Raw genomic sequence first — 25,079 nt, 5'->3', positions numbered from 1 at the left:
AGGCCACAAGCAGAGAGCTTGATGGGAAGAGGGGTACCCGGGATACAAACCGGCACCCATATGGGATGCCGGTGCTGCAAGAGGAGGCTTAGCCTACTGTGCTGCAGCACTGGCCCCTCAGCTGTATCTTACATCTCCTATTCCATTTGCAAGGTGCTCTAAAGGAAGGACTGCAGAAAGGGGGCGTGCCTGTAGTGGATCCAGACCGTTCAGGTGGTGAAGAAGGGCCTTGGCCCTCTGCTTCCACTGGGTTTTTCAGGAGGTGGACAGCTGTGGTGTGGTAGATTCATTCATGGTTGTGATTTGTCCTGAATCGACACCTAAGATATCTCAGAAACTTCTGTCTACTAAAACCTAAGGATTTGAAATTATACTTTTGGCTCTTTGGTTGTCTATTACCTCAGCCTCAGGGAAGTCCATTTTTCTCCTTAAATAAAGGTGTAATTCATACACAGTGATGGGTGAGTTTTGACAAATGTGTACACCCATGTAACCCACATGCCATGTAAGATATATTTTTATCACTGTAGAATGTTCTTTGTGTCTCTCTTTTAAAAACAGATTTATTTATTTATTTGAAAGGCAGGAGTGACCGAAAGTGAGATCTTCATCCACCGGTTCACTCCCGAAATGGCTGCAATGGCCAAGGCTGGACCAGGCTGAAGCCAGGAGCAGGAACTCCATGCAGGTCTCTCACATGAATGGTAAGGGCCCAAGAACTTGAGCCATCATCTGCTGCTTTCCCAGACACAGTAGCAGGGAGCTGGCGTGGAAGCGGAGTAGCCAGGACTGGAACCGGCACTCTGGTGTGGGATGCTGACATGGCCCTGGTGGTTTTACCTGCTGCACCACAGCACGAGCCCCTCCTTTATGTCTCTTCACAGTTCCCAGCATGTTCAGAATCAGACAAGCCTTTGCTTCTGTTTCTTCATTTCCTGATAAAGTCATTGGTTGCATTCAGAGATCTGTAAATGCAGTTTAAGAATTGAGAACGATCCTTTGCTGATGGCTGACATATGCTAGAAGTCGTGTATAACTTAGAGTTTTATCTGTAAATGGACACACTGTTAGTCACCACCCAGGGCATGAGGCTTAAATGAATACATAGATGGTGTATGTAGTATATACTGCCTGGTACACAGCCTAGATACCTCCTAAAGGTTATGGGAATAACTCATCATCTCATCCAGGCGGGCAGCTGTGGCACAGTGTGTTAAACCAGCACCTGGGGTGCCGGCATCCCTTATCAGAGTGCTGATTTGTGTCTGATTTGTGACTACTCCTCTGCTGATCCAGCTTCCTGCTTGCGCACCTGGGAAGGCAGTAGATGACAGCCTGAGTGCTTGGATCCCTGCCACCCACGTGGGAGATCAGGATGAAGTTCCTGGCTTTCCAAAAAAAAAAAAATTAAAAAACCAAACTATCTCTAATTATTATTCCTTGACTGTCATTGGAAATGATTGGAAATTAGCTCGTGTTTCGTTTTGTTTCAGGGTTCTCTACAATGAAGTTATACAAACCTCCAAGTATTATATGAGAGATGTGACTGCAATTGAATCTGCATGGCTGTTGGAGCTGGCTCCACACTTTTATCAACAAGGAACGGTAGGAATGAACATAGCCTGTCTCCCAAACTCTTCTTTAAATATACATTTATTTTCCAATTCAGTGCCCTAAATTTTCCTGCAGTCTCCCACTGCACCCATGAGCTAACGGAGTAGAAAAGCCATTACTATACGCCAAAACATTGTGGGTGAAAGCACACTATCATTTGCTTCATAGCGAAGTCCAATTAAAAATACAGCGCTTCAACTCCGTAAGAAAAAAAAGAAAAAGAAACTTCATCTCTAGCTCTTGCTGTCTCTCTTTGCTCTTCTACATAATTTCTGAAGAAAATGTACCACGTTTTAGACGCACGTGCACAAGAAATGGCACAGATGCTCTGATGTTTGCCTCAGAGAGACTGCACAGGTGTGCAAGCTAAACCCACTGGTGGGGGCGGCTGAACACCAGTGTTCCATGCACACTTCTCCCACAGCTGGCCCGCGTGAGGGTGAGTGGGGCAGAGATTATAGAGCAGATTCATAAGTTTGTTTTCTTCATTTGTACCAAAAATGGTCAACTTATTGCCCAAAAAAGAAAGGGACATATACTTTTTTTTTTTTTAAAGATTTATTTATTATTTGAAACTCAGAGTTAACAGAGAGAGGAGAGGCAGAGAGAGAGAGAGGTCTTCCATCCGATGGTTCACTCCCCAATTGGCCACAACGGCTGGAGCTGCGCCAATCCGAAGCCAGGAGCCAAGAACTTCTTCTGGGTCTCCCACATGGTGCAGGAGCCCAAGGACTTTGGGCCATCTTCTACTGCTTTCCCAGGCCATAGCAGAGAGCTGGATCTGAAGAGGAGCAGCCAGGACTAGAACCGGCGCCCATATGGGATGCCAGCGCTTCAGGCCAGGGCATTAACCTGTGCCACAGCGCCATGGGCCATATACTTTTAACAAGATTTTTAACTAAAGCAGAGGTGGAGAACATTTTCTTTTTGCCAAGGGCTATATGAATATTTATTAACATTATTCATAAGCCATTCAAAATTATCGACTTAAAAATTAGCCTGCCACTAGACGTACTGAATCTCAAGTCCTGCCTGCAGTCGCCTTGGCAGGGCCACACCAGGTGATTCAGGGGCCTTTTGTGGCCCACGGGCTGCACATTCCTAAAGGAGGCTTGTGTTTGGAAGCTGGCAGGGGAGTTCATAAACTTGCCGGCTAACTAAAGCCCACAGAGCGTTCAGTCCAGGTATTTCAGGTAATTATAAGAGTAGGTTTAAGTCTTCCACCTTGTTCTCTTATCCACTTTAGTCTTTATCTTTTTCTTCCCTTTTTTAAAAACTCAACTATCAAATCTCTTTAAATATTCTCTTTTTTTCTGATGGCTTTTTATACCTCTAATTTTTTTTTTTGTGGTTGCTCCAGAGGTTAATGCGTCTTTAATTCACTGCGATTGGCCCTCAGTGTTACGCTGCTTGGTATATAATGGTGTTAGTGACCTGCAGTAGTGTAGTTAATGTCTCCCTTCTCAGTCTTTGTGCTATTCTTTGTGTCGTAGGTTTTATTTCTGCACATGCTTGAGCCCTAAATACGTTGTTACCATTTTTATTTTAAGCAGTTGTCTTTTAAAGAGATTAAGACACAGAGAAAAAAACATAGCTATCATTTCTGTCATTCTTCATCCTTTGAGTGGATCCAGGTTTCTCTCTGATGTCTTTCCCCTTTGCCCAAAGAACCTCCTTTGATGCCTTTTTCAGTACAAGGCTCTGAGCGTTCATTTATTTGGAAGTATCTGTATCTCAGCTTCATTTCTGAAAGATGCTTTTACTGCCTACAGTAATGGACTGAGAGTGTGTGTTTTTCGGTTTAGTGCTTTGAAGAGCGTCCTCCGTGGCTGTCGGGCTTAGTTGTTTCTGGGGATACCAGCTGCTGTTTTTGTGGTTGTTCTCAGTAGTGCCAAGTCTTTTTTCCTCTGGTTACTTTTATAATTTTTTTATTTTTGGTTTTCATCATTTTGACCCTGATGTGCTTTTCTTGGTGTGTTTAGCCCATTGGAGCTCATGGAGCATATTGGATTTTTGGCCTGAGTTTTTAAAAAACTGTATTTGGGGGAGGGGTATGGCATTGTAGCACAGAGGCTCAAACTACCACTTACAGTGCATACCAGAGTGCTGACTCAATTCCTGGGTACCCTGCTGATGCACCAGGGAAGGCAGCGGATGATGGCCTAAATATTGGGCCTCTACCACTCATGTGGGAGACCAGGATGGCGTTCCTGGCTCCTAGTTTTGGCCTGGCCCAGCCCTGGCTGTTAGGGCCATCCGGGGAGTGAACCAGCAGATTGAAGATTCTCATCTCTTTCTTTCTCTCTCTCTCCCCTTCACCACCCCAAACCCACCCATGCACACTCTGCCTTTCAAATAAATAAAACTTTCAAAACAAAAATTGTATTTGGGAAATTTAGGACCACTTATTGTTAAATCTGTTCTGCTGCCGTATCGCTTTGCTCTCCTGGAAGCCCAGATACACACGTGTCAGAGCACTTGTCCCACATGTCTGCGCTTCCGTGTGCAGTTTCTCCTGACGTGTCTCCAAGCTCAGTGGCCAGTTCTGCCGCAGCATCTGAGCTGTTGTCTGTGCAGAGCATTTGATTGCAGAGATTTTTCCATTCTAGCGTATGCATTTGATGGTTTTTCTTTTCCTCTGTTTAGATTCTGTGTGCTCACTTATTGCATGCATTTTTCTTCCAATCTATGGCAGCTATTTTAAAAGGCTTCTCTACTGATTCAGCAGCTCTGTCATTTGGGCCTGTTTTATCTCAGCTGTTTCTCTTCCTCATTATGGGTCATACATGTTTACTTCTCTTGGCCAGTGATTTTTTGGCTGTGTGGATATTATAGATGCTATGAGCTACAGTGTGGAGAATCTGGGTCGTGTTTTCTTACAGAATGTTCGGCTTTTTTCTGATGGTTATCTACTGGAACCTCAGTATGCGCCTGCTTGAGTCTTGATTTTGACCTTTAATAGGGCAGGTCTAGAGTGGCCACGTGCTAGGCTGTGGACTTTTTGATGTCCAGCCAAATACCTAGAACACTCAGTGAGGTCTCTCCTCCCTGACAAGTTAGATCTCTGGCGCCTCTAGCTCTGCGCAAACTCCAGACTCTTCTTTTCCACTAATGACTCCCCGTAACACTTCCCTGCTGGCCTTACCAAGTCGGGGCCGAGTCAGTGCAGCTCGTTACTCAGCCAGAGACAGAAGGGCAGGCCGGGTAGATTGTGGCAGCTTCTCTCTTTGACGCCCTGCCCTGCTGATTCCTGCTGTCTCCGCGGCCCTTAGCTCTCATTCTCTGAGTCCTCGGTCTAGCCACATCGCTGTTCTCTGTTCAGGATTTGCCAAGGTGTGGAGACCAGGTGGAGAGCTGGGACGAATGTGGAGCTCCCCTCACCTGCTTCCCTAATTCAAGGATCTAGCCTTCTGCTTGGAAGAAGTTGCTCCGGCTTTGTTGTCCAGGTTTCATCCTTGTTTATAGCAGACAGGAAAGTCTTGAAACTGGTTACTCCTTTGGGTCTAGATCTGGACTGCACGGGGTTTGAAAACAAAGTCTGAATCGATTGCCACATTTAAAAATTGGGAGCGTTGCATGTGGATCTCCGGTTTCTCTTGAAAGCAATGTGGAGTCTGGTAACCTGTGGGGGCCGTCAGCCGTGGCGTAGGCAGGGCTGCCTGCTACTGGTGACGCTCCGGAGCCCCAGCCTGCTCGCTGCACCCGTGGAGACTTCTGAATTTGAGACCCTGTGCGTGGAGTGGTTGTCTTACCTCTCCCGCCTCCAGCAATATCAAAGACAATTGCCCTTTTAACATTTTCTTACGATATTGAATCCTTATTCGATCAAATCAAAAGCAGTTCAAACCTTTATGATACAGACACAGATTTTTTTCAGCAGGAAATGAGATGCCCAGATGGTGAGAAGGCAGAGTGTATTGTCCCTGCTGCATTGGGTTGGTAAGAATGGACTAGGGAGAAAGGAGATCTTGTCCGTGGAAAGCTGCAGGCACGTGCAGACAGGAGGCTGAGAGAGAGGCGCAGTGGGAGAGGTGCTCGCTAAAGTAACGAGAGGCAGGCAGAGAAGGCTTGGCTGGAGAAGGCTGGCTTCCTGGGGGCTTTGGGGGAATAGAAGTAGCCAGGAAGCTGAGGCAGTTGCTTTAGGCCAAGCCCACAAAGTTGAAGAACAGATAGCTTCTGAAGTTGGAGGAGAATGATAAACCCACATTTCTTTTTTTTTTCTTTTAATTAATGTATTTGAAAGGCAGAGTTAGAGAGAGAGATCATCTGCTGAGTTTACTCCTCAGATGGCCTTAATGGGTGAGGCTGGACCAGGCCGAAGCTGGGAGCCTGGACTCCATCTTGGACTGTCACGTGGCTTGCAGGGATCTAAGTGTTTGGGCATTTGCTGCTGCTTTCCCAAACACATTGGCAGGGAGTTGGATCAGAAATGGAGCAGCCAGGACTCAGCCGGCACTCACATGGGATGTCAGCATGCGGACAGCAACTTAACCCACTGCACCACAATGCTGCCTCCCCTTTTCTTTTTTTAAAAGATTTATTTATTTGAAAGGCAGAGTTACAGAGGGAGAGACAGAGTGACAAGCCCACATTTCTGCATTTTTTTTTTCCCTCTTCAGACGCCTGTTTTTCAGCCCATTGCCTCCGCTGTGAGTGGAGACTTTGTAGGGAGGCCAAGACCTCTGGACATGACCTTGTGCAGTGATCTCATTGAGCAGCTGGGGTCCCAAAGGCCCTCAGAAACTTAGCCCTGCTTAACTGAAGTGTCCAGAGGCACTGCTGCTGTCAGCTCCCGCCTGCAGGCTGATCCCTCGGCCGCTCTCCCGAGCACTGCTGGCTGCCCATGTATGGCAGAGGCTGCTTAGTTGAGCACAGAGCAGTGGCTCACAGCCGTTTGCAGCCCACAGATGTCCCTGCTCCGTTCCTGGCACTGGAGGTGACTTTTCCATTACCGCTCTTCTGCACAGTGTTGCTCTCTCAGGCCCATAAGGGGGCCTGAGATGGTCAGAGTCAGCCGTGTTTATATTCCACATTCTTCCTGGAGACAGGCACCAAAAATGGTCTCAGAGGCACAGTGGTGTCAGCTCCCATTCCCAAGTTAAGACCGTAGATGGTGACATGGGCCACAGGGGTCATGTCAGGTGCAGTGCAGGGAGGAGAGAAAGCAGCGACATTCAGCAAGACCCACAGGTGGACGGGGTGGGCAGGCGGCCCGTTCGGAGATCTGTGTGCCTGATTCGCTGAGGTGTCTTTGTTTTCTTGGGAAAACCCTCTTACCTGGCTTGCAAGAACCTGTGCTGGTCCTTCCTCAGGCAGCCCTGGGTAGCAAATTGGAATCGTCGCAGCTTTCTTGGACTTGGGTCCTGTCCACCTGGACGTCTTCCACGCTGTGCTGGTGGTGCTGTCTCTCACGTTCCGTGTTCTCTCGGGGCTTGTGGCTCTCCAGGCTTTGGGGCTCACTGTCCTGGGCTGTGGGGGGGCGGAGTGCCAAGAAACAGGATTTGGGCATTGAGTAGTTGGGGGTGGGGTGGGAGGTGGCTATCCTCATATAAGGTCCTGCTGCGAGAGGGCGTGTGCCTGTGGTGTCTCCGTTGCTTGCGTTGTGGATGGGCATCGGGATCCCTCAGCTGGCGAGCAGAGGTCCTTGATAACAAATGCATGTTCAGGAACAGGCATTGTGTACAGTGGGGTTGGCCACAGCTTGGGACACCTGCACCTCATATCAGAGTTCCAGGTTGGAGTCCGGACCACCGTTTGTTTCCATTCCAGCTTCCTGGAATGCACTTAGCAAGGCAGTGGTTGGGTCCCTCTGCGACCCAGGTTGGAGACCACGGTGAAGTTCCTGACCCCCAGCCTGGCCGAGTCCAAGCTGTTGCTGGAGTCTGAGGAGTGAACCAGCTGATGGAAGCTTTCTCTGTCTCTCCCCTTCTCCTTGTCACTCTGCCTTTTTTTTTTTTTTTTTTCAAGATTTATTTCTTTTGAAAGAGTTACAGAGAGAGAGAGATCTTCCAACTGCTGGTTCACTCCCCAGATGGGCACGACAGCTGGGGCTAGGGCAGGCTGAAGCCAGGAGCCAGGAGCTTCTTCCTGGTCTCCCATGTCGGTGGCAGGGGCCCAACCACTTGGGTCATCTTCTGCTACTTTTTCTAGGCACATTAGCACGGAGCTGGACCAGAAATGGAGCAGCTAGGACAGGAATCAGCACCCATATGGGATGTCAGCATTGCAGGCAGAGGCTTTATCTGCTGTGCCACAGTGCCGGCCCTTCAAATAGATAGCCAGGGCCAGCGCTGTGGCTCACTTGGTTAATCCTCCGCCTGCGGTGCCGGCATCCCATATGGGCGCCGGATTCTAGTCCCGGTTGCTCCTCTTCCAGTCCAGCTCTCTGCTGTGGCCCGGGAGGACAGTGGAGGATGGCCCAAGTGATTGGGCCCCTGCACCCGCATGGAAGACCAGGAACAAGCACCTGGCTCCTGGCTTTGGATCGGCGCAGCGCCGGCCATAGCAATCATTTGGGGAATGAACCAACGGAAGGAAGACCTTTCTCTCTGTCTCTCTCTCACTGTCTAACTCTGTCAAATAAATAAAAATAAATAAATAAAGACAAAGCATAGGAAATTATACAGTCAAACCAAAAAGAAGAGGAGGAAATCAGAAAACTAAAAAAAAAAAAAAATACAAAAACAAAGAATCAAAAGCCAGTGTTTGCATTGGCTGCCTCAAATGTATATTTTAGAATTTCTCGCACTTTTGGCTTTGCTTTAGAGTGTAAGGTCTATTTTTATCCCTTTTTCCAGTTACCTGATTCCTGTGGCATTAATGTTAAGTGACATCTGCTATGGTAGAGAGTGATGTTTCTGGGAAAAATGAAAAGGCATCATTCAGAGCTGTCCTGTTCCTGTCCGTGGCTGGTCCCCGAGATGCCCAGTCGGGGGCAGAGTCTCCTGTCACCAAGGAGGGGCTGCTTTTCCTTGACTGTTGCAGGGCTGCAGCAAGTCTGAGGTGGTCTGCAGCTCAGGCGCGGTCCCCTGAGCACAGGCGTTGGGCTGCCACGCTGTCCTGTGGGCTGGGCAGGGGAGAGTCTCTGCTGCAGCTTGTGTAACTGGTTCCATCAGAGGGGCTGGGCCTTGGGCTGCTGGGGGCCTGTGGGAGGCCCGGGGCTCCTGTGGACTTACCCCCTCCCGACTTTTTCCTGGGGAGTACATACAGCGCTGAGTGAGAACATGTGGACTGGATGAAGGTTGCGTTTGGTTATTCATGCAGGAGTCTGGCTTCTTTGTTTAACCAACCCCACTCTGATGCTGTCTCTTCTCTTGCAGCACCTGTCCCTGAAAGCCAAGAGGGCCAAGGTCCAGGACCAGTGAACTGGGCGCAGCGGCAGCCTCAGGCATTGCTTGGTGTGCTGTCCCCCAGGCTGCTGCCCCTGGTTCCGCGTGGAGAGCTGGCACTGGCTCGTGTGGAACCTGCAGCTGGCTCACGAGCCCTTCCTTCCTGCTCCCCTCAGCGTTTGCATTCCTTGCTGGGGTCCGGAGGAGTTCCTTCATGGGGAGGCATCCCTTGGCACCACACCCAGGAAGAGCGGGAGTGGGCTGTGCCGCGCCCAGCTCCTGCAGCCTGCTCACACACTCCGCGTGGCACCTCGGCAGCCCCAGTGCAAGCCCAGCTCCGTGGGGAACAAGAGGAAAGTTAGGCTCTGAAGGCCGAGGCGCTGTGGGGTGGACAGGGCTTGCTGGACTGGCTCTGTTTGGCCTGCTGGCGCCACGGCTTTGTTGACGAATGGGGCCGTTGCCAGGTGTTCACCGGATGTGTTTGGGAAAGGTTAGGACCATGGCCTGCTGGGGATTTCCGGCAGAATCACCAAGGGGTGTGTCTGGTGAGCACGGCGTCCCCCAGACCGGCAGCCCCTGTGTTCTCTGTCCGCGTCCCTGTGTCTCTGCCGCGGGGACTTGCAGGGGACTGGTTATGGACAGAGGACTCCTGTGCGTGTCTTTGATAGCAGGGATGTGTCAGCTTCACACGTGGGCTCAGCTCTCCGGGAGTATGGTCCCGCGTCCTGGGCCGCTCGCTGGGCACCGGGACAGTCCTCAGCTCCGGCCTCACGGCAGGGAACCACTAGAGTTTAGATGCTCTAAACTTCTGTAGCTCAGGAACACACCTATTGTCTACTTGTCTTTTGTTTATGCGCCTGGGTTCAGCGAGAACACACGGGCATGGCCTTCAGCGGGCGCTGCTCTGCCTGTCCTCAGGGCTGCTTGGCTGTGAGGATGGCTGCGTTTTGCCATGTGACCCATGCAATCCCCTTTGTGTTTCAGTGCCATTTATTTAAAAAACATGTAGCTTGAAAATTTATTTTTGTACTGGTGTTAGTTTGATGTGCCACTTTGGCACCAAACATGTATGTCATTTTTATTTCATTTTATAAACATGTAAATAGTAGCGGTGACTTGTTAACAAGAGTAAACCTTTATACCTGAAGTAAACGTACCCCTGCCGTCCGAGGCGTGCGTGGTCTGTGCTGTCCTGACTGAGGGCCTGCTCCGAGGCTGAGGCTGCGGAACTGAATTCCTACGAGACCTTATTCTAGCCCCCCCAGGGCGCGTCGTTTAGGGGACGACTCAAGGGGATGCTGGACGTTGGCAGCCCCGTTGGGATCTCGTGTAAAGCACCCAGGAGCAGTTTGCAAGGCCACGGTGCTGTGGAAGCATGACGGGGAAGGTGGCAGGATCCACACCTGACTGTGAGAGCAGAGACTGAAAACCCTGGGGCAAACCACGTGCCGGGGAGCAGACGGGAGCTGCTGCCTTCCCCTGCTCCTCCGCGTTTGCGGGGCCCGAGCGTGGGCGTGCCGTCTGCGCCCCACCTCTCCCAGGGCAGGCCTCACTGGTTGTGTCTTGGCGTCACGTTACAGCCCGTCGTGTGTGGACGTGGGTCCTCATCAGGGCCACAGCCACAAAATTCCACGACAGAGGGCCCTGTTTCTCCCCGAAGAACCACAAATCCTTGGCAGGGGCTGGTGGCTCTGCCTGGACCTGAGAGGTGAGAGCGTTTGGCTCTGTCTCCCGAGGGCCCCGCAGCCACCCCCACACACGACAGCAGGGCCCGGGTGACAGCAGGGCCCAGTTGCCTGGCAGCTCACAAGGCTTTGTCCCATGTGGTTCTAGGGACTGAGTCCCCTCCGGCTTCCCGAGGGTTTCCCAGGATCGCTCAGCGAGTCCCTCAGCTCTACTGTAGCTTCTCTGACGCAGGAGGAGAGGGTGTGGGGGGAGGTGGGCCTGGAAAGGCAGCAGCAGCGCTGCCCGGGGGCCTCGGTGGGCACCTCCTGTGTTTATGGCTCACACAGGCCCTGCTGCCTCCTCTGCCCCTCTGCAGCTCCTTTGTGGGGGTTGAACGTTGCTATCCCCAGAGCCCGGGGGCCATCCTGTGGGTTGCTCTGTCCAGTCAGCTAGTGCAGGTTGAGCCCTTGGGCGGTGTGCATGGCGCAGGGCTGGGGCGGAGCTGCAGGATGCATGACCCAGGAAGGAGACGGGCCAGGGAGAACGACGGAATGGCAAAGAATTGCAGGGGCAGGGCCAGGGGCCAGGGCAGCGTCCAGAAAAGGCGGTTCCATGACTGGATGTTTCCTCGTGAGTGCACGCTGGTCTCACTGTCTGCTGCCCTGTCTGGCCCCCTGCTAAGCTTTTCACTTTGGCTGTGACCTGGGAGGCCTGAAGAGCCCCTGGCTCCGTATGAACTGCTGGGTCCTTGGGGCACCACCACCTGCCACCATGCTGCTTCCTCTTCGTGAATGAGGCTCTGCTGATCGGGTTTGGGTCGCTCCCTTGCCTTGTACCTCTGTTCCGCTCGGTGTTCCAGGACACGATGCTGACTGCTGCGACTCATTTGCAGCCTGAGCAAGGACACTTGCTGCTGATCAGACTGGGGGTGGGGGGTGGGGGTGGGCACAAGGCTGAGGTTCTTGTCCACATGACCCCCAGACCCGGTGCTGGAGGTGAGACCTGGGAGCCTGTAGTTTTAGAAGCTCCTCGGATGGTTCTGAGGATGTGGTGGGCTTGGGAGTCCCCGGGGAACAGATCCAGTGACAGAGCACCTGCAGCCCAGGGGAGGAAGGTGGGCCCCGACTGGGAGTTCAGCAATGTCCCATTTGAGTGAGAGTTGTCTGTTAGCTGTCCCCTCTCGTGGGCTTGGATCACTCCCAGCCTTCGTGGTTTCCCCACAGCACTGTGGTGGGTGTGGGAGGGCGGAGTCCGGCTCCAGGCAGGTGTGGCAGCAGACCCCAGAGTCGGCCCACGGTGCTGCAGGAACCAGGAACGCAGCTTGATGAGCATTTTGTGAAACAGACTGAAGTGTGTGTGTGTGAAAGACGGTTCTTTAGTTTTTTTTTTTTTTTTTTTTTTTTTTTTAAGATTTATTTATTTGAAAGGCAGAGTTAGAGAGAGGCAGAGAGAGAGACAGAGAGGTCTTCCATCTGCTGGTTCACTCCCCAGATGGTGTTGATGGCTGGAGCTTTACTGATCTGAAGCCAGGAGCCAGGAGCTGCTTCTGGGTCTCCCATGCCAGGCCACAGCAGAGAGCTGGGTCAGAAGTGGAGCTGCTGGGACTTGAACTGGCGTCCATATGGGATGCCAGCACTGCAGGCAGCAGCTTCAGCCACTACGCCACAGCAGGGGCCCCTGTCCTTTAATCTTGTCTTGGTGCTAAAATATTGTAGGGAATGATGGTGATCCTCAGTGGTCAGTTTTATTTTTTTAATATTTTCCTTGGAAAACTAACAATCCTGCATCAGTCACCCAATTGAAAAACCAATTCACAATGAGAAAAAGTAGTTGAGAGAGTCGTGGAGCCGCTGGGCTGTGGGCAGGCTGCGTGGGCAGCTGGTGGCAGCAGCATCTGGCACTAGCACTCTGGGAAAATGGGTGCGAATGCCAAGCTGTGGGTCCCCAGCGGGCTCGTGAAGCGCGGGGCTGCCCGTCTCTCTCCTGGGAGGGTCCGAGTTGGCGCCTCAGCCCCGCATTCTTCCACACTTCACCACAACATCAGGTGTTTTCCAACCCCGTGACTCCTGGGATTTTCCTTAGCCTGCCAGTGCATGGTGAAACGGCATAGGGGGTAACTGCATTTCATGTGGTTGAATCTGTTTTCTGTGTCATGGGAGCTGGAACCAGTCAGTCACATGCTCTGACTACGGTGGGCTCCTCTGGTGGCTGGCTGGGATTTCCTGGCAGCTGGTCTGGGAAGGGCTGGTCCCTGGGGCCTCAATCATTGCTCCCTCCAGTGCGTGAGGAGGAGGTGCATCACGGGCTGTTAGTTTGTGGATGTGCAGGTGGTACTGGGCGAGTTGCAACAGGCCTCAGTGGGGCCAGAGTCCCACGGCGTCCTTGCCCCCAGCTCCCTGGCACGCGCAGCCTCCTCTCCCACTTGTGGGTTCTGCTGAAGGCAGGGATGTTCTGAGTCAGCCAGGGAGGCCGAGAGATGGGAAGTTCACAAGGGAGTTGGCTGGGGGGGCCGGTGATTAATCTACATAGCCAGGTGAAGGCCAGCACTGGCCAGGCCAAGGCTGCTGAGCCCTTGTCCCTTGACTGTGGCCCTGTCAGTGGCTCTGAAGACAAAGGCCCTGGCCAGGCTCTTTGCTGGCCTCAGTCTGACGGTGAACCCAGACATGACCCACAGGTAGCCAGGCTGCTTCCTGCCTGCAGCCCACTCCCAGGTGGGGACCCAGGAGCAGGAGGTGCGGCAAGGACTGCGCCCTCTGTCGGCTGACTTCAGCCTTTCCTTCTTGATTACTCTTTTCTGTTCTAGGTTTATTCCGCCCTGAGTAGTCGGGCTCGCGGGGTGGCTGTGCTCTGGGTTCTCTTAGCTGTCCTTGGTTTGCATTTTGTTTTTACTTCCGGGTCTGCTTTGTCCTTAAATCGCTGCCTCTCTGACCTCTGCCTCATTTCTCTGTTTACCGTGAAGCTTCAAGAAAAATACAGGTTCTCTGTTTTTCTGCTTGTTTTGAAAGTATTTTTTCCTTACCATGTATTTTAACTCCGTGGTCTTTATTACTCTCAGCTTATTTGTTTCCAACTTTTATTTTCTATATTAAGGTGCAAAATAGTCTTTTATTGTCATTCTGGTTCTGTAAATGTTTTATAATACTCATTTTCCATTTTAGTCTAGTAGTTATTTTAAAAGATATTTATTTATTTATTTTTTGACAAAGTTAGTGAGAGAGAGAGATAGAGAGAAAGGTCTTCCTTTTTCCGTTGGTTCACCCCCCCAGTGGCCGCTGTGGCCGGCACACCGCGCTGATCTGAAGCCAGAAGCCAGAAGCCAGGTGCTTCCTCCTGGTCTCCCATGTGGGTGCAGGGCCCAAGGACCTGGGCCATCCTCCTCTGCACTCACTCCCAGGCCACAGCAGAGAGCTGGACTGGAAGAGGAGTAACCAGGACTAGAGAATCCGGCGCCTCGACCGGGACTAGAACCCGCTGTGCCAGCACCGCAGGTGAAGGATTAGCCTAGTGAGCCGCGGTGCCGGCCAGCATTGTGTCTTGAAAGTAGAACTGGGGGCTGGCGCCACGGCTCAAAAGGCTAATCCTCCGCCTGCAGCGCCGGCCCCACCGGGTTCTAGTCCCAGTCGGGGCACCGGATTCTGTCCCTGTTACTCCTCTTCCAGTCCAGCTCTCTGCTGTGGCCCGGGAAGGCAGTGGAGGATGGCCCAGGTCCTTGGGCCCTGCATCCGCATGGGAGACCAGGAGGCAGCACCTGGCTCCTGGCTTTGGATCTGCACGCTGCACCGGCCACAGCACGCCGGCCGCAGTGGCCACTGGGGGGTGAACCAACGGAAAAAGGAAGACCTTTCTCTCTCTCTCTCACTGTCCACTCTGCCTGTCAAAAAAAAAAAAAAAAAAAAAAAAAGTAAAAAGTAGAACTGGGGCTGGTGCTGTGGCGCAGCGGGTTAACACCCTGACCTGAAGCTCCAGCATCCCATATGGGTGCCGGTTTGAGACCCAGCTGCTCGACTTCCGATCCAGCTCTCTGCTATGGCCTGGGAAAGCAACAGAAGATGGCCCATGTCCTTGGGCCCCTGCACCCACATGGGAGACCGGAGGAAGCTCCTGGTTCCTGGCTTCGGATTGGCGCAGCTCCGGCCGTTGTGGCCAATTGGGGAGTAAACCAGCTGATGGAAGACCTCTCTTTTCCTCTCTCTCTCTGCGCCTTTCCTCTCTCTGTGTAACTCTGACTTTCAAATAAATAAATAAATCTTTAAAAAAAAATAAAAAAGAAAGTAGAACTATAAGAAACAACGCAGCCACTGCAGACATGGGCCAATGAGACAGATGAGAAGGTGTTGCTTGTGGGGGTGGGAGTAGGATGCAAGGAATGGCGAAAACATTAAAATGAAATTAAGCCGAGGTGAAGAAGCCCCAGGTGTTCATCCTGGAGAGGCCTGGCTCTGAGGACGATTACTCCTTGTGCAAGGTTTAGATAAGGTGGTGGCCCCGGGCAGACAGAGGTTGTGGGGTTGGCCTCAGCAGCCCTGTGTCCTGCTGGGAACGGCGTCTGCTCTGGCTGGAATGGCCCGGCCAGCAGCACAAGATGTCGGCGTTGACACTCCGGGTCACAGCACGCGTTTTCTCAGGCCTGTGATCTCCTCTGACTTCTGCACCCCCCACAGTGGAGTCCGTTTTTCACTGGCCACCAGAAGCCAGGAGCAGCAGCAGGGCTGTGTGGTGGCCGAGCAGTGAGCACAGAGAATGGACCCCGTGCAACAGCCGTCTCCCCGTGTGCGGATGCGTGGACTGCTGGGGCGTGTGGCGGCTCGGGGGATTTGCCTGGGCATAGCGCCTCCACATTTCCAAGACGGGAACCGTGGGCTCAGATGCCGTCTTCGGGGGACCTGCCTGCAGATCAGCCTGCAGAGACGGGATCCCTGTGCTCCATCACACGGGTCTCTGCTCTTGGCACTGTGCTGCTGGAGCCTTTCGCTCTGAGAGCCGGTCAGGGTCGTGAAGCTAAAGAGAACCGGGCCTGCCAAGACTCTGAGTAACTTTCCTATCCGGGGGCGTGTCAACTTGAGTGGTTTTGTCCTCGTGGGCTTGCTGCGCGGTGAGAACCAGCTTGAGCACTGGGTCTGCTTTCCGGGGCAGGGCGGCGTGCAGGTCGGAAGAGGCCAGGAAGGAGCCTCCTCCGTGTACGTCCTCAGCTGGTCACCGCGTGGAGCAGGGTGTCCTCAACCCCGCTGCTGGTGCTGGCTCTGCTGCAGACTCTGGGACGCTTCCAAAACCTGCCCCAGTGAGGAGCGGGCTCACAGGAAGCAGGACTGATTGCCCGTTCCCAGATTCATAAACCCAGGCCAGCACTCCCGAACCGTGGCCCAGTTCTGAGGGGGCCCAGATGGCACGAAATGTTTACATTTGATACTTCCCCATCGATGAGTCCGTTAGTCCGGCCAGAGTTAGGCTGGAAGGGCCCTGCCTTCCCGCCCGCTGTGTGGCCAGGTGGAATCCTGGCGGCCTGTGTGTCAGAGGCCGACTCTGGCCAGCCACAGGGTCGTGCCTCCACCGCGGGATCTGTGTCATAAATATGGGTTAAATGACAAGGAGCTGAGGAGAGGCGTGCCGTGACGGGGCTGTCAGCGTTTGTCACCACCGTCCCCCATGACCTCGCCCTCCACACCCGCCTGCTCCCCAGTCCTCTGACCTGCAGCTTCTCAAGGCGGGCGTCTTTCATGTCGGCAATGCAGATAGGAGGACACTGTGGGAAAGAGCCCTGTGCCATGACCAGGGGCCTCCCGGGTGGGCAGAGGCCACAGGTGGCCAGGGCCTGAGCAGAGAGGGGCAGAGTGTGGGGGAGGGGCCTCCCTGGCCCTGGGGCTCAAGACAGTTGAGTTTTCAGGGTGAGCATGTGCCAGTGGGAACTGGGTGGGGCTGCCATGTGTGCCAAGCCAGTGATGGCATCAGGCCAGACCTTGGCACAGACACACATTGCTCAAAACTTCCCAGGAACAAACCTATACATCAGACACACACTCACACCCGACACACCCAGCACATCAAGGTACACACGTAGCACACACCCACCCCTACCTTCAAATGCACACGCAGCACACGCACCCCTACCTTCACATGCACACGCAGCACACGCACCCCTACCTTCAAATGCACACATAGCACACTCACCCCTACCTTCAAATGCACACGTAGCACATGCACCCCTAACTTCAAATGCACATGCAGCACACGCACCCCTACCTTCAAATGCACACATAGCACACTCACCCCTACCTTCAAATACGCAGCACACTCACCCCTACCTTCAAATGCACACATAGCACACTCACCCCTACCTTCAAATACGCAGCACACTCACCCCTACCTTCAAATGCACCTGCAGCACATGCACCCCTACCTTCAAATGCACACACAGCACACTCACCCCTACCTTCACATGCACACGCAGCACACTCACCCCTACCTTCACATGCACACACAGCACACTCACCCCTACCTTCAAATGCACCTGCAGCACATGCACCCCTACCTTCAAATGCACACACAGCACACTCACCCCTACCTTCACATGCACACGCAGCACACTCACCCCTACCTTCACATGCACACACAGCACACTCACCCCTACCTTCAAATGCACACGTAGCACACGCACCCCTACCTTCAAATGCACACGCAGCACAAGCACCCCAGCCTTTAAACCTGTGCTTTGTCATCTGCAAGCCAGGTCTGGGGGGTCCAGCAGCCAGCACACCAAAGCTCCTGCTCCTGTGGAGCTCACCTGCCGGAAGGCGACCCCACACTCCGGCCGCAGCCCGTCCTCAGCGGGCGTCTGAGTTCCATCCCGGTGAGTTGATCCGCCAATCTGCCTCGCATCTGAGTTGCAGAGCGGCACGGTGCTGCCCTCTTCTGGCCAACAGAGGAAGTACCTGCCAGACGCCCCCTGCCCGTGCTGGGGACCTGTGGCTTTGGTGTCCGGCAGGGAAGGGCAGATACAGAGGGGCAAAGGCACTGCGAACTCTCCCCCGGTGCCCCGGTGCCCCGATGCCCTCCTCATCCCCTGCTTGCCTCTAACCTCCCTCCCTGCCCCATAAACGCTTGGATTTAAGTGGGGGGGTCGGGGGGTTTGAGTTAAATCACGTGACTTTTGTAGAACTGTGGCACCCCGTTTGCCAGCAGCACCCTCGGGACACCCTGCTGTTGCAGCTGGTGCGGGGGATCCCTCTGTGATCTGGCAGGGCTGCAGGAGCCGTGGTCTGGAGGTGCTGCACGGGCAGCATCTTACCCAGGTGGCGCTGGCCCAGGCCACAAGCCAGGACTGACACGGGGCTGGTACCTGGTGCTCTGCTCTTTGAGACACAGCTGCGGAATCTCTGTCACCTTTCTCATGTGGATGCAAGGTCTGCACTTCTCTTGAATCTCGGCGGGCGGCAAGGCCTGGCTGCTGCAAGCAACAGAGTGAAGCGTGTGGCTTCCCAAAAGTCTCGCTGCTTCTGCCCGGCTGCGACCTGGCCAGCAAATGCAATCCAATGCTTGCAACAGCCTGGGATGGGGGCTGGGCCAGGCCAAAGCCGGGAGCCTGGAGCTTCACCCAGGCCTCCCACTTGGGTGGCAGGGACCCAAGCTGTTAAACCATCACCTGCTGCCTCCCAGGTGAGCATTAGAGGAACTGGGAGTGGAGGAGGGGGGACTCGTGGACGGAGTGCGGGCAGCCCAGGCAGCCCAGGCAGCGACTGAGCCGTGCGCCGCAATGCCTGTGCCCAGGCCCGTCTCTGAGCCGCCCTGATCCTGGCCAGGGCTCCGGGAACAGAGGGAGGGGTCCGCACTGTGCCGGGTCCGAGAGCTGAGCGGCAGCGGGTTCGGGGGCAGAGGCGCGGGCTCGGGCGTGGGAGGCCGCAGGGGCCTCTCTGGCCTGGTGTGGGAGCAGAACCCGCGTGGAGACAGCGGTCGGCTCCGGGAGTTTGGGTCCCGCCGTACCACATTCGTGTTTATTAGAAAGCAACGTCTTGTGCGGCCTCGGTGACCTCCGAAGGCCCTTAACGGGGTTAGAACCGCAGAGGGCGCCGTGCAGTGCAGTGGGGGGGCTTGCAGGGGCGGCACGCAACCAGACCCTGCGGGCTGCCGAAGCGAGTCCCCACCCCTGTTTTTCATCGTAAGGGGGAACTCAAGCAGGATGCCCACCGGCGCTGGATCCACAACGCGGGGCTTGCCTGCACTCTCCTGCCCGCCCCACTCGGCTCTGCTCCTGGTCGGGATCGGTGGACGCTCGGGACTGGAGACTCAGGAGGTGGCCTGCAGGGGGCGCTGGCGCCGCGCGTTTACGAGGCTGAGACACACCCGTGCCTCTCCCGGTCCTGCGCTCCCAGGCCCCAGCCCGCGCGCCTCGGAGCCGAAGAGCCCTCCCCCACTCCCCACTCCCACCCCCGGGGCTGTGACTGAGGCTTCTCTGTCCCCGCTTGTCCAAAGCTGAGCTTCACCCAGCATCCGGAGGAACGCATGGACATCGCGATTTGACAGGGCCAGCTCACGAGGATCATCAGCGACAGTAACAAACTAGCACCAGCAAGCCTTTCTGGGGTTCTGCCTCTGACCTGGGGAAGGGACTACCCTACAGCACCCACCCAGGGGCACTGCCCAAGGGCGTGTGGCTCTGGGCTACAGCCATGGCCACGAGGGGCCTCGGCCACTGCCGAAACTTTCCAGTCCTGGCCCCATCGCATCCCAGGCTCTGGGGCATTGGAAACCAGCCCGGGAGCCATCCTCACCCTGGAAGCACTGCCGGCAGGAGGCAGGATGGCCTGGTGGTTAAGGGCTTGGCTGGGAGAGACAGAGACTCCTGCTACCCGCACCTGCGGACTGAGCCCCCAGCTCCCCTTCCTCATCTGTAACTGAAGATAGCCTGCAGACTCAGGGCAGGACTGGGCCCCCCAGGGCTAGCCAATTCCTAGAGGCTTACCCAGGGGCATACCTTTCATATGCAAATAAGCCAAAGTCCATGCCCCCCCCCCCCCCCCCCTTTATAAAATCCTGGCATTAAACCCGTACTTTCCCTGCCCTCAATCATGCCAGGGCCATGTACCCGGCGACCCGGGACACCTGGTGCAGCCGGGAGCCTGCTGGGATTATGAGAACAAGCGGCCCTGAGCTGTTCACCTCGCCATACCCGTTCCCTGCCCCGCTTTCCAAACCACCACGAAGCCGTTCGCTTTCCCCTGGCTCCTTCTGCCTCCAGCCCCACCCTGGAGCTTCCCTGCTTGGCCCTGCCTGCGGTGGTCTGTCCCTTCCAGGCAGACTTCTCAGCGTCCCGAGTCCCCCAGATTCACCCTGGGGACATTCCAGAGTCACCACGTCAGATTGTTCCAGGGGTCAGAGGACCGGGCTCTTCTAAAGTGCCTGGCACAGTGCCTGCCTCACGGGAGCACGGAGCAGGGAGCACCCCCTCCGCCAGCCTCCTCCCTGCCCGTGTTGCCGCCTCCTGGTGCCCAGCTGTGGGCACACAGGCATCAGCAGGTGTGCTTCTTCCCCCCGATGGTGATGCCAAACGCCGCAAGCTGGCAGCAAGAGTCCGGAGGGAAAGGCTGCCCGGAGCAGGCAGGGGCTGGCCCAGGAGCCAGCAGAGGGAGCCCCACCTTTGTACCAGGCCCCTAATCAGAGAAATCCTTCCCAAACCTGCTCCTGCACCCCCGCCCCGCCAGGTCCCCAGCTCAGCCTGTAATGTCCAACGACAAGTGCTCCCAGTGGTAATAATTTACTGAGCAGTGCGCGAGCATCCTGCACCCCAGTTTCTGGTGCCAGGAACCCTTCACCCTCTGAACATTACCGAGGCTCTCAGAGGGCTCTTGGTAATGTAGGTTGACAATGGAGTCAAGACTGAGAGATTGAATGCATGTTCACAATTAATTTAAGATAATAATGATCAGCACACTTGGTGCTAGCACACATAACTTTTTAAATGAAAAATAACTGTTTTCCAACGTACAGATTTTGGGAGAGGGAAGTGGTGTTGGGCTCATGGAAGGCAGCTGGATTTCTCCATCTGCTCCTGCGTTCAAGTTTTGAGATCTCTCATGTCTTGTAGCCCCTGGGGGTTTAAAAAAGCCCTCCATCGGGAGGGAGGGAGGCACATCCGTCTTATCTGAATATTAGCATGGACATGGTCTGGACTTTCCAGAGTGCCCTGGAAGCTAGGTGTCCCTGTTGCCCAGTTTGACAGACGAGGAAACCGAGGCACAAGGAGACAAGGGGGCTCGTCCAGGTCCTGCAGCAGGGCGTCACGCTAGACCAGTGGGGAGGGGACGTCATGGAGAAAAGAGCTGGGTTTCGGTGTCCAAGGCCCCAGCACCCAGCCCTGAGCTGGAAGGCAGGGATTGGACACAGACAAAGCGAAAAGGCAGGGAGGGCCAGGGGGAGGTGGGGGGAGCGGGTTCTGCAGTGAGGGGCGGGGGCTGGGAGGGGCCTGGGCGATCAGTTAGTCACCAAGTGGTCCTGGTGACAGGGCTGGAGATGGCAGCTGGCGGCGGATGCAGCCTCAAGCTGGAAAATCAATAGGTGATCAGCGGTCCAGGGGCGTGCTGTTCATCAGGTGCTGCGAGAGGCAGGGCCGGGAGGAAATATCACTGACCCCTGGCAGGATTGATCAAACAGCCAGACACCCAAGGCCAAACTCACTAATAAAGTGAGACGTTCCGCTCAGCCCGGCGGCTGCTGGCTGAAGGTCTTAAAAAAACCGCTTAGCTGAGGACTTCTTGCTAAACTGTCTTTGTTTCTTGAAGCAAGTGGGAGGCAAGGCAGTTGGGGGGTGGGGTGGGGGGCGCCGCTGGCTCGGCCCCTGTTGAGCCTGGGCCTTCTGCTTTGACACAGGCCTGGGGCTCACATGGCATGTGTGTGCCACACTGTAGTCCACACTATTTACGCATGCCACACGTGCACAATGCACGCACGCACGGTGTCACACACATGTACACATGCTCCAGCACAAAGCATTTACAGGTGGCACCCAGGCACACTGCCAACACACACATGTGCACTCTCATGCCTTGCGTGTGGGTATATGTGCACATACGCCACAGCAGGGCATTTGGATTTGAGGGATGGGCATGCATGCTGTGGATTTTATTTTTTAATTAAGTAATTTATTTGAAAGGCAGAGTGACAGGGAGAGAGAGAGGAAGATAGAGAGACAGAGATTTTCCGTCCACTGGTTCACTCCCCAGATGGATGCAGCAGCCAGGGCTGGGCCAGGCTGAAGCCATGAGTCTGGAACTCCATCTGGGTTTTGCGCATGAGTGGGGGGGGGCCCTCCATCTTCCGCTGCTTTCCCAGGCACGCCAGCAGGGAGCTGGCTCAGAAGTGGAGCAGCTGGGACTCAAACCAGTGCTCCTTCTGGTGTTGCCAATGGCCCATGGTGCCCTGCTGTGTATTCCTTCACTTGTCTCACCACTGCCTCTACATTTGTAACGGTGGTCTTGATTATTACGGCGTTGGAGGGTGGAAGAAGCTAGAAGGCTAAGCTGTACAACAGAATGAATGCAGGAAGCGGTGGGGGATGGGTGGGGGAAGGGCTGCCCTGCCCTGGGAGAAATAGCGCTTTGGCTTGGAGTTGAGAGCGGGGAGCTGGGGCAGAGCAGGACAGAGGTGCCGGGGTAGCTGTGGGTGAGGCAGCCATGCGCAAGTGTGGTGTTTGGAAGCCACGTGTTGGGTGCGGAGTTGGGTGTCCTTTGGCATCCTTTGAAGGGTCCAAGTGCAGAGCAGACTCCCTTTCGGAGACTTGCCGTGTGGTGGGCAGTGTTAATCAGAGTGGGCTTGGGCAAGCCGAATGCGTGGGGATCAAACAGTAGCATCAGTCAGACCGAGAGCCACGTTCTGTGGGACTCTTGTGGCCGAGAGATGGTGCGAAGAGCTCTCCCCCCACCCCCATTGTCGTCCCACTGCAAAGGCAGGCACTGCTTTCCTTTCTGAGTTTGGATGAGGTCACTGGAGCGCAGGGGGTTAATCACCTGGTTTGGGTGGGTGCGTGATTGGAGCCCATCCTGGGCCCAGGCAGAGCCCTGGAGCTGGGGGAGCAGGCAGGAGAATGGTGCTGTGTGCGGGGTGGGGTGGGGTCGTCCCTGTCCCCCACGGCATGTATCAAGGTGCTTGATTGTTCAGACAACTCCGTGGGATGAGAAGCTGTCTGAGGGCAGGGCTGCTCTGCTGCACTGGCTAGTCCTGGTGCAGGGGAGGGGACAGCTATGCAGGTGCCCCATGCTGAGTGGCTGCCCAGTGTCACGAGTGAGTGTCAGCCTGGGAAGATCACATGGAGGAGAAAGCCACAAGCCCATCCCTTGGCCGTGGGACGCAGCCACGCTGCCGTGAGTGTGCAGGAGGCAACACGTCGGCTCCAGGCCTCGTCCCTGCGTTGGCTCTGCGTCATGCGCTCGTCCTCTGTGGAACCACCCAAGAACCGAGGCTGTCCGAAGCCATGCGGCAGGTGGAGTGGAGATGCAGGGGCGTCTACTGGGGTGTCCGGTGGTGTCCCCAGTGATGCCTGTGCTGAGAACCTGGGCCTGGGACTTTACTGTGCAGAGGAGCCTTCAGAGGTGGGCAAGGCTGAGGCCACCCCAGGGTCATCTGGGGACTGATGGCAAGCATTTTCCTGGGGAAGAGGTGAGCACACAGAGGCCAGGACCGAGGTGGTCAGCGGACGCTCCGAGAGAGAGAGAGAGAGGCCCGGCAGATTCTCCCATGACTCTCCAGCAGGACCCAGCCCTGCCAATGGTTTTGATTTCAGCCCATTCTCTTGGATTGAGTAGGAGAAATTCCTGTTGCTTTAAGCGTCAAGTTTGAGGAGCCCCTGGGGGACTAGTACGGGGCTGGATGCACCTGCCTTTGGAGAAGAGGGAACTATAACATGGAAGGGACTCCTGGTTGCTCTGTGTCCTCCGAGGGCTGTGGGCCTTCAGGTAGCCCTTTAGGCCTCTCTTAGGAGAAGGGGACCCTGCAGTCGGGGGTTCTGGGTGGGGCGAACTGCGTTGGGGAGGGGTGAGCACCCTGTTGCTGACACAACTGCCTGTCTCCCACAGCCGGCCCAACTCACAAGCTTCCAAGCTTGTAGCAGTGTGGCTGCGATGCCCATTCAGCAGAAGCCACACTTTGGGGAGTGTTGCTCCTCTCCCTGCCTGGGGGTGCACAGCACGGTCGGTCCTCTCCTGCCATGCTAGTGGGGTGGAGGTGGGGCAGTGGGCGCAGCTCCCGGGCAGCCTTGCAGTGGCGAGGGAAGCTCCGATTTTCCAGTGTGCTGTGTTGCTCAAGGATGTTATCAGCCGACCATGAGTCGATCAGGAAGACATTGTGGGACCTCTCTATCCCCGAGAGTCTGTGTATGGGTGCAGGAGGGTGGGGTGAGAGGGGCAGGCCCCAGGCTGGTGTCTAGATGATGGGGGAGGATGACAGCGTGTCTCTTGGGCTGCCCCAGCCCTGGGGGTTCCGTCCTCAGTGGGTCGTAAGGACCACCCCACAGCACCTGCTCCTTGTTTTCCTCTGATGAAGTCGTCTCCGCTTGGACATTGCCCCTGGACTCGGCGATCACACCCCCCGGAGGGAGCAACATCCCTCAAAGAGCCGCAGCATTGTCCCAGCCAAGAACTTGCTGTACCAGATTCATTAAAACGAGGTTGATATTCTCTTCCCATTTCTGTGCCAACAGCTGGTGTGGACAGAATTCATCATGCCACCCAGTGGTGGCTGTAACTGATTGTTCAGGTGGGAAGGAGCGACCTGAGGTTTGTTTTTTTTTTTTTTTTAAGTGTGCCTTTCAGGTGGGTGACGGATCTTGGCATGGGTGTGGGGAAGTGGCACACTTGGGGGTTGATTAGGGCTGTACACATTAGTTCCATCTTTATGGCCAGCAATTTGGAAATGACACAAGATATAAGATGTGTGTGCTGTTTTTTGGATTTTTAGTTCTCAAAATTCAGGTGGACAAGAAGTGTAAGTTTTTGTTACTCTGTGACTTCTAAAAAAGGTTTTATTTTCTTGACAGTTACATACATAGAGAGAAATCTTCCATCTGCTCATTCACTCGGCAAATGGCCGCAACAGCCAGGGCTGGGCTAGCTCTCCCTTGTGGGGGGCAGGGACCCAGGCACTTGGGAATCCTCTGCTGCTTTCCCAGGTGCATTAGCAGGGAGCTGGATTGGAAGTGGAGCAGCCAGGACTTGAACCGACACTCACATGGGATGCTGGCATTGCAGATGGTGGCTTTACTCCCCAGCCCTGCTGTTCTGTATTGAACTTGGTTTCTGTCTCAACACCTCTCTCTCCTCCCCCGGTACACATACATACCCTTCTCCCTTGAAGGCAAACAGTAACTGTAGGTAATTCAGGATAAGCGCACCACCTGAGGCCCTCCCCGACGACCCTTTCTTCCTCCTGGGGTGCAGGGGAGGGGGCTGTGTCTTTGCTGGGCCGCGGCCCTCGCCCCCAGGATGGCGTTGG

The 25,079-nt window shown here is 54.9% G+C and overlaps 1 protein-coding gene across 2 annotated transcripts in view; it reads left to right on the top strand.

Moving 5' to 3' along the window:
- The window catches only part of DHX35 (DEAH-box helicase 35), a 74,459-nt gene extending 64,347 nt beyond the window's left edge, over positions 1–10,112 (top strand). The window contains exons 21-23 of one of the 2 annotated variants that reach the window (XR_011379898.1): positions 583–704; positions 1,494–1,605; positions 8,934–10,112. Coding sequence is in view for 1 of the 2 variants with exons in the window: in XM_002710767.5 (XP_002710813.4) it covers positions 1,494–1,605; positions 8,934–8,978 (157 nt within the window). In the remaining variant the exon portion in view is untranslated. The remainder of the gene's footprint in view (positions 1–582; positions 705–1,493; positions 1,606–8,933) is intronic. The other variant, XM_002710767.5, reaches the window with a different exon arrangement.
- Positions 10,113–25,079: the final 14,967 nt, after the last annotated feature.

Source organism: Oryctolagus cuniculus, chromosome 11 (genome assembly GCF_964237555.1).
Source record: "Oryctolagus cuniculus chromosome 11, mOryCun1.1, whole genome shotgun sequence".
Taxonomy (NCBI): Eukaryota; Metazoa; Chordata; class Mammalia; order Lagomorpha; family Leporidae; genus Oryctolagus; species Oryctolagus cuniculus.
The sequence above is the reverse complement of the archived record's forward strand: the minus strand, read 5'-3'. Positions and strand labels throughout refer to the sequence as shown.